Source organism: Vicia villosa, linkage group LG6 (assembly GCF_029867415.1).
Source record: "Vicia villosa cultivar HV-30 ecotype Madison, WI linkage group LG6, Vvil1.0, whole genome shotgun sequence".
NCBI classification, from domain to species: Eukaryota; Viridiplantae; Streptophyta; class Magnoliopsida; order Fabales; family Fabaceae; genus Vicia; species Vicia villosa.
Genome location: NC_081185.1, coordinates 133,476,461 through 133,485,495, shown reverse-complemented (window position 1 = coordinate 133,485,495; position 9,035 = coordinate 133,476,461). Strand labels below are relative to the sequence as shown.

Sequence of the window (9,035 nt, the reverse complement as noted above, 5' to 3'; positions counted from 1 at the left end):
AAATAACATTTTATCCTATACTTCATAGCTTATAATTTTTTCTTTAATTTTTGCCCTTATTATTTTAACTAAAACCTATTACTAAAAGTCTAATTTAATTTAAAATAAAATAATTATATATAAATGTCTTTAATGTTATTTTAATTTATTAACTAATTGAACTGTTAATTTTATCAAATATTTCAATTAACTTATCAGCTATAAATCTTCAATCATCAACTAAAAATATTAAGATATCAGCTATCGACCATCAATCATAAATTATAACTATCAGATATCTTATTAACCAAATACTATATTTTCACAAAACAGAACCTCACACTTAACAAATACGTGTCATCTTGTTAAAATATTTAAATATTTATTTTAAATAAAATAAAACAAATCATGGGTTCTCCCACCACCCACTATATTAATTATGAAGTTTTTATTATTAAATTAATATTTTCTTTGTCCACTTACTCAAAATCAAATATTTCGACACGTTTTTTAAGCTTTCTCTACATTATTACTAACCTAAAAAACATAATTAATTAATTAAATAAAAATCATTAGTCACCTTAAAAAAAATTTGCCCCACGTTTTCAATTAATTATTTTAGTAAATAACATAAATGCATTATTGTTAAGATTGAAAACATCAAGTGATGATTCATTGCATTTTATATCATTTCAATTTCAATAGCACATTCGCATATAAAAATTCAACAGCTCAATAAAGTAATGTTTTAGACATTTCCCTCCAAAACATCACAGACTGGTTTTGGTATTTTATATAATTTTTTTCTCATTTTCTTTCCCAACTACCATTCACCATTCATGTAAAAGTACTCTTATAGGAAGAAGAATCAGACTCAAAGAAACTGCTACATGTTCTCAATTATAATATTCTGAATCTTTACTGGCTGCATGTTCTCATTCACAAATTTCCAATATTCTATGATCGTAAATTTTAACGTGCCGACAATTTTTCTGTTGCTGTCAACGTCGTGAAGCAACCAATTTAGGTTTGTCATTTTTTGTTGTGTGTATAAATAAATATCTATAAACTGCATCCACAACTTCAACCAATGGCTTCTGTAAATACTTGCTGCGACGAAGAAACGCCATTGGTTGTTTCCGATGAATCACTGCTTCAACTTCAACCGTGTAAAAGGCACACCAGAGATGTTCATATTTTGACTTTATCGTTTTTATTGATCTTTCTTACTTATGGAGCTGCTCAAAATTTACAGAGCACTCTCAATACTGTAAGTTTTCATTTCTCTTGATTGTGTTTGTGATGCTGAATTTCAGTGCTGGTGTGATTGTAATAGTAATTATTTTTGAATTTTTAGGAGGAGGATTTGGGTACGATTTCGCTTGGGATACTTTATTTGTCGTTTACGTTTTTTTCTGTGTTTGCTTCTTTGGTGGTGCGGATTCTTGGATCTAAGAATGCTTTGATTATTGGAACTTCTGGTTATTGGCTCTACTTGGCTGCAAATTTGAAGCCTAATTGGTAACTGCAAGTGCGAGATAACTTGTTTTCGATATTGATGAGTTTATCATGATTGTAACTTATTTTGCATATGAGTAACCATTGAGTGAGTGTTATGCAGGTATACACTGGTTCCGGCTTCTGTGTATCTTGGGTTTTGTGCTTCTATTATATGGGTTGGACAGGGAACATATCTAACTTCCACTGCACGTAGTCATGCTATAGATAACAATTTACATGAAGGTGCAGTAATTGGTGACTTCAATGGGGAATTCTGGAGTGTGTATGCACTTCATCAGGTTGTAATATTTTTATTTAAGACTTTGACTTTAAAAAAACTACTTAGAGTTCAAAATTGATTCCTTTTTTAAATCTGTTTTGCAGTTTATTGGAAATCTTATTACATTTTCTCTACTCAGTGATGGGCAGGTATGTGTTGGTTAGTCTTCATATTTTGAAAATGGTTTTGTGTCATCTTTTTGCTTTGATAATCAAGAAAATTATCCTTATATTCCATAAATGAAAAGTTGCTGCTTATGACGGAATATAAGTAGTTTATGATTACCAGAAATCTTGGTCCAAATTTAGTTGAGCTTTAATATTTCTGTTAGAAAAGAACATACAGTAAGTTTTTACGTACCTTTTGCCACAATCCAGGTTATGGAAATAATTAACAAAAACTTTGTATTTTGTATTCATGTTGTTTTAGTTATAAAAAACTATGTTTGTTCAATATTTGGAAATATGTTAGTTTTGTACAATATGCAAACTTTTCCAAGGAAGTCCAAATATGAGTTGGTTTTTTGCTGTACCCTTCACTAATGAGTTCTCATTTCATATGCTAGCAAGTTTTGATTTAGAATATTTTACATATTCCTCAGATTTGATTTCGTTTCTCATCACTGCAGGGAGGAGGTACCAACGGCACAACTTTATTGTTTGTTGTCTTCCTTTTTGTTATGACCTTTGGTGCTATACTACTGTGCTTCCTGCATAAACGGAGTGGTAAGATTGAGGAAGGATACAAGCATTCAGAAGCTGATGCTGGTGAATCAAAGTCCCTCAAGTCTCTATGTAGCTCACTCGCAAGTGCATTGTCTGATGTGAAGATGTTGTTGATCATACCCCTTATAGCATATTCAGGTCTACAACAGGCATTTGTATGGTAATTTCACATGAACCATAAGTTATTTTCCTCGTGATCTTCAATAACGGTTCTGAGTTCTTGTTTTCGTTCCCGTCTATTCTGTAATGTTTCTTACTGAAATACTTTTTCACAGGGCGGAATTTACCAAGTACATTGTAACTCCAGCAATTGGTGTCTCCGGTGTTGGTATTGCAATGGCAGCATATGGAGCTTTTGATGGAATAGTAAGTATTGACATGAAATGCAAAACTGTAGTCCCTTGGGTGGTGGTTCGAAAGTGACTTTATCACGTCATGCTTGCGAGCATTTCTTTCTTATTCTTTCTTATATCTGTTTTTCTTTGCTCAGTGTTCTCTAGCCGCTGGTCGTCTCACCTCTGGTCTCACATCCATTACATCAATAGTTTCTTTTGGAGCTTTTGTTCAAGCTCTTGCACTGATATTACTTCTGCTAAATTTCAGGTTTGCAATATTCCTTATGTTTGGCTGATGTTTATGGATATTATTTCCCTCATGTAATTTCCTTTCGCCTATATTTTCTTTGGCGTTCCTATTGCAGCATATCTAGCGGATTTTTCGGTACTTCATATATACTCTTTTTGGCTGCATTATTGGGCATCGGCAATGGAGTTCTAATGACGCAGCTCAATGCTTTGCTAGGAATGCTATTTAAGCATGACATGGTATACAATTGCAATCTACGCCTTTCATTACGCAGAAACACATTTAATTTCATCATAGACATTCTCAGTATTTATTGTTCGATCTCATATTGTGCATATGCTTTTTGTTTGATTCATTTCTTCATCATTTTTTCTTTTACCAATATCTCTAATATCAAATTGATATTACTCTATGGTGCAGGAAGGGGCTTTCGCACAGCTAAAGATATGGCAAAGCGCTACAATTGCTATCGTGTTCTTTGTGGCTCCATACATTTCACTCCAAGCAGTTATCATAGTGATGTTGGTTGTACTATGCTTGTCATTCTGCAGTTTTCTATGGTTGGCTCTCAAGGTGGGGAATGCATCATCCCTCTCCATCACTGAGTGAATATAATGTTTCTTTTAAGCTCTGTCATCTTCGTTTTATGGTGGCATCGCCTTCAGTTGATTCAGTAGTATAGATTGTGAAAGTTATAATGTATTAGTTCATGAGGCTGGCTGTTATTTACTGAAGAATATTCGGGATGAGGTAGTAAGATGTTCACAAAACGAAAGTTCTCTCTCACATGTACAAGTTATTTTAGATTATGCTTCTCTAAAGTTGTAAATAATTAGCAAAGTGAGAAAAATTAAGTGTTGATACTTCCTTCATCCACCAATGATTTAATATACACGAGTATTTAATAATAACCAATGATTTCTTCTAAAACAACTTTCAAGATTATCTCTGTTACCAACCAACCTTAGAGGTAAATGATAGCCTTGAGCTTCCTCACCAATAACAACTTTTGAAAATAATCTTGGGCATATCATTCATGAATGCGACAAGATAATAATTCCTAGCATGATGAGTAGAAATGTAGTAGTTGAAGGAAGCACAACAGAGAATCATCATAAAATCGAGACAACCTCAAAACAGACTTCGAGACAATGTGTTGAAGTAAAGGGAGGTCATAGAAATTCCTTTAGGGAGCAAGGAGACAGTTCACAATTGAAACACTTAGTGGGAGAGGGTCTGCACATGGAAGCTCAGACTCACACCAAAGGAAGCAATCAGGACATAATTGAGGAGGCTGGGTTGCAGGCAATATTTATGGAGGATACAGAACCATTGCAGCTGTGTAGTATGCAGGAAACTGGCTTGCAGTCAAATAGGAATGTGGACAATCAGGAATTTTGCAATGTGAGCCATCAACCGAAGCATGAACACCAGCCACTAATTTCAAAATCAAAAGGATAAACTTAGTAAACACACAAACGGCAAAAGGAGGTTTTTCAACAACCAACAACTCCAAACAACAAGGAAAGGCGGATCTTCATAATGGAGATTTATCTCCGAAGAAGAGAAAGTTGTGCACTAACCAGGAGCTAACGCAAAAGGAGATTCATATGAGACAGCCAAATGAGCAAAGTCAGGATCAACAGTAGCATAACAAGAGGCCAAAAACTATAATATCACCTATAAAGGAAAATAGAAAGGCATCCTCCTTGGAGAACAGGCTAGATCACAAAATATTGCCAGAAACTCAATGGGGTTACAAGACATAGTGCGGGAGGAGAAGCAGCAAAACATTGGAGAAACTTGATATGGAGGGGTGAAATTATAACCAACACCCTTGTCTTCCACAACAAGACTTCAGCTTCATGATGGCTAAGCCAATACAGATGCTATATGATTCAGGAGGATCATTAGAGCCTTACAATACCTCAACCTTATCAGACCAGACCTCTCATTTTCCATAAATAAATTATCCCAGTTTATGCATAAGCCAACTTCCCTTCATCTTCAAAACTTGAAGCGTCTCTTGAGGTATCTGAAAAACACCATTAATTTTGGCATCGTGCTTAAAAACCAATCCACAACAAACCTCCCAGCCTACACAGATGCGGATTGGGGAGATAATGCTGATGATAGAACATCAACATCAGCATACATAATCTTCTTAGGAGGCAATCCGACCTCCTTGTTGTCCAAGAAACAAAAAACAGTTGCAAGGTCCTCAACTGAAATAATGTGGCTCGCCAATCTCCTCAGTGAATTGGGAATTACAAGATCAATTCCTCCAAAGATTATGTGTGACAACATTGCAGTCACTTACTTATGCTCCAATCCTGTTCTACACTCTCGCATGAAACACATATCTCTAGACTATCACTTTGTTAGAGAACAAGTCCGAGCTGCAAAACTTCAAGTTTCTCATATCTTAACGAAGGACCAACTAGCTAGCTGATATTCTGACCAAACCTTTACCAAGTTTGAAGATATTAGCGACAAGATTAAAGTTACTGACGGTAACTTAATCTGGAGAGGGCATAATGAATCAATATAATCGAGTCAACATAGTTGGACTTACTGTTACTAAAATATAGTGATTACAACAATCATTCCTCATTCTTCATTCATATAGGAGCCTTTCACTCATTCTCATTAGTATAGGAGTCAAAATTACTAGCTTTAATCGTAGACACGTACTAAGATACTTATATTTTTTTTAATTAATGTTGTGGAGTGATTCAAATTCATTTAACGAAACAGCTCAACCAAACCCACTATAAATTACGCACTCAAAATTCAGCACCACAAAACTTGGTCAACAAACCCATCAATATGAGTCTCAAATCATTGGTCCTTTTATACACCATTTTCCATACCAACATCCTCAAAATTCAAAAGTAGTTGTCAGATTAGGTACTTTCACACCTGTTTTAAAAACATAAGTACCCACCCAAGAAACACCAACAACTAACACTTTCATTCATCTCCTCAAATATGTCTCTTTGCCTCTCTAACTTGTTCCGTTTACGTTTCACAACACCATGGCCAATACTCACCTATGCAACCACTTGGGTCACACTCCTAACCTTAACGGTGGCAGTGGCGTCAATCTCACCGCAGGTTACGTTTGTTTCAGCGATTTCTCCTTCTTCTTTGTTCTCTCAGAAGTGTGAAAACGATAGGTTCATTAGAATGCCGTTGGATGTTCCTGGAGAGATTCTATGTTTTTCTTCTCATTTGTTTGTGAAGTCTAAGATTGATTTAATTGTTCCTCCAATCTTTGCTGCCTTGATTGTAGCCGCTTCTACTTGTGTGGTCAGAGCTGTTGGATTGTTTGTGGAAGAATGATCTAACTCTTCTACATGAATATTAACTTTAGGTTCACTCAGATACTATACTTTTCTATCGCATAAAAACGTTATATTTTGTGTATATAGGAAGCATTGTTCTGCAAACTTGTAATGATATTTTATGTTAACATGAACTTGGGAATAGGGAATTTGTGCTAAATACGTTAGTTATGTCAACATGGATGTCATTTGTCTTTGTAAATCCAAACAATGAATTTAGTAATCCTTTCATTTTAAAATAGCTTATAGAAGTAATAAATTCACAGAAAGACTTAATGGGCCCGTTTATTTTAAAAAAATAATTTTTATAGTGTTATAAAATTTTGTGTAAAAAAATTTAAAAATAAAATTTTGATAAAAACTTCAAATGAAAATTTGATTTAAATAATTATTCTTAAAATGTTATTTTGGATATTTTATTTTTTATTAAAATTTTTTTTGGATATCAAATTTTCAAAAAATCACTTAATTTTGAAGCTATTTTCAAATAGATTTTTATAAAAATCATTTTTGAAATACAACTTTTTGAAACAATTACGATTTTGACTAAATTTTGATCTTCAATAATATATGTTTATATTATAGGATGTTAAAATTAGTGTTTTATTTTATAAAAAATGAATATAAAAAAACTTGTAATATTTTTAAAAACGACTTTACAAAATCTATTTTAAAAAATACAAAGAAAAAATCTATTTATTTAAACTGTAACAAACAGTCCAAATAACTCATTCAATTATAAGAGATACAAGTCCTTGATAGGACTATACAAGTCATTGACATGCTACTAGCGTACTTCTTCTGACTATTATTATAAACAAATACTCTCTTTTTAGATTCATTGAATAATGAATGTATCTGGTCTTTTATGTAGATCAGATACATTCATTATTCAATGAACCTAAAAAAAGAATATTTGCTCAATGAACCTAAAAAAGAATCTTTGCTTAATGAACCTAAAAAAAAAATATTTTTCAATTATTCTATAACAACATCGATACGCATATCCTTATATTGAAAATTATTTCTAGCTGAATTTACTACAAACAAGATCACATACCAAATAGTTAAGCCTAACAAAAAATCAAAAATTTCAAGCTCATAAGGTTGAAAAGCATTCAACTTCCCTCATTTTAGGTTCGTCGTTAGCTTCACCTAATTTCAATGAAGCGTCTCTTAGTTGTGAAGTTTGAAATCTCAAAGATTTTACATTTTCAATACTATTTTTCCAATGTGTTTGTGACATAGATTTAAGAGTTAAGATAGGAATATGATCTTGTAAAATTTTTCATATTTTCGTAGAAGAAAGAAATTTTGTATCCATTAGTTGTAGCACTCCAAAAAAAGATGTAGCTATAAGACAATAATTAGTCATGTCACAAAACACTAAATTTAGACTATGACAATCACATAGAGTATAAAATGATATATGATTATGTATAAAATTCTTTTTTGTACACCTTGATGTTTTTTTTTCATGTTAGACTCATTATCGTAACCTAATCCTCTGATGTTACTAATCTTTTTACATGCCTTGATGTTTTTCTTTCGTATACATATACTAGTTAAAAGTAAAATTTTGGGGCTTAAATTTACTGACCTAAAGGTTGAGACGACATTGTAAGTCATAGATTTGGGTCTTACATAAAATATTTTTTTTTATTCTTCTATTTATGAGGGTCATCCATGAGTGTTCCCTCTACTTTGTGATACGTAGCGCACTACGTTGGACTTGGGTATTATGTTTTCCAACAGGTTCTTTTGACCTTATCCTTGTGCGCACACCTGTCCTAACTTATGGTTCCAATTAAATTCTTCTATTTTCAAAGATAAGCACAATCAACTTTAGAAATGAAAGATAAGCGCCTCCTTTTTATTTTCAAAGATGGCCATGCAAAAAGATGCATCCCTTTTCCGATAACACCAAAGGCCAGGATAGCTGAAGTCAGATGCATTTGATGCGACTTTTTTTTGCATGTTCTTCTTGAAGAAAACCATTACCTTTGGTAAAAAAGATAAGCACAATCAACTTTAGAAATGAAAGATTGAAATTCCCTAGTCGCCCAGGGATCAGGGTATGCCAGAACCATCGGAAACCACACATCCAGGGTCGAGTTTGAACACCCTCTAGGGATCAGATCCTCTCAAATCAAGCACAACTTTCCAAGTTATGTTGTTGTTTTTCCATCTACTAGAAGGCACATCAAGGGAACACCCTTGGATAAATTGCAACATGTTGTGCATGATGGAGAGTGTGGGGCACCTCCCGCTACAGGTAAATTGGGAGAACCCGACACCTCCATTCGGCTGGGGTAAGAAGGTTTAAGAGGCATAATCAACAATGGGATCTACGTTTGTGACTCTATGCGTCCTCTTTATTTGAAGCATCATATTGTAACTTTTCATCTTATCTATGAGTAAGTAATCATGGGATTCATGACCAAAAATTTATTTAAGAAAGTCACATAATTTATATGCTACTTATTGATGATCACACACCTCTTATCTCTAGTGCAGCCTCCACCAATAAGCATGCCTCTATGTCCCTGCCTTAGAAGGCGTATGGCCGACAACAAATCCTAAGATTTCCCAAAAATCCACCAATTTTCGTTTTAGATA

At 33.6% G+C, this 9,035-nt stretch overlaps 2 protein-coding genes across 2 annotated transcripts; both read left to right on the top strand.

Moving 5' to 3' along the window:
* Positions 1-841: 841 nt before the first annotated feature.
* LOC131610074 (UNC93-like protein 3) lies at positions 842-3,941 on the top strand. Its single transcript, XM_058881943.1, has 9 exons — positions 842-1,249; positions 1,337-1,500; positions 1,601-1,778; positions 1,864-1,908; positions 2,388-2,644; positions 2,760-2,850; positions 2,975-3,087; positions 3,185-3,308; positions 3,490-3,941. The coding sequence occupies exons 1-9, from the start codon at positions 1,070-1,072 to the stop codon at positions 3,676-3,678; spliced, it is 1,341 nt and encodes a 446-aa protein (XP_058737926.1). The 5' UTR covers positions 842-1,069; the 3' UTR covers positions 3,679-3,941.
* Positions 3,942-6,060: 2,119 nt separating this feature from the next.
* Positions 6,061-6,414, top strand: LOC131614723 (uncharacterized). The gene has a single exon (XM_058886281.1). The coding sequence runs from the start codon at positions 6,061-6,063 to the stop codon at positions 6,412-6,414; it is 354 nt and encodes a 117-aa protein (XP_058742264.1).
* The last annotated feature ends 2,621 nt before the right edge of the window (positions 6,415-9,035 follow it).

Coding starts and splice junctions, on each gene's coding strand:
- LOC131614723 (XM_058886281.1), top strand. CDS start 6,061: ATGTCTCTTTGCCTCTCTAACTTGTTCCGTTTACGTTTCACAACACCA.
- LOC131610074 (XM_058881943.1), top strand. CDS start 1,070: ATGGCTTCTGTAAATACTTGCTGCGACGAAGAAACGCCATTGGTTGTT. Junction 1,250..1,336: donor TACAGAGCACTCTCAATACT/GTAAGTTTTCAT, acceptor TTGAATTTTTAG/GAGGAGGATTTGGGTACGAT. Junction 1,501..1,600: donor GCAAATTTGAAGCCTAATTG/GTAACTGCAAGT, acceptor AGTGTTATGCAG/GTATACACTGGTTCCGGCTT.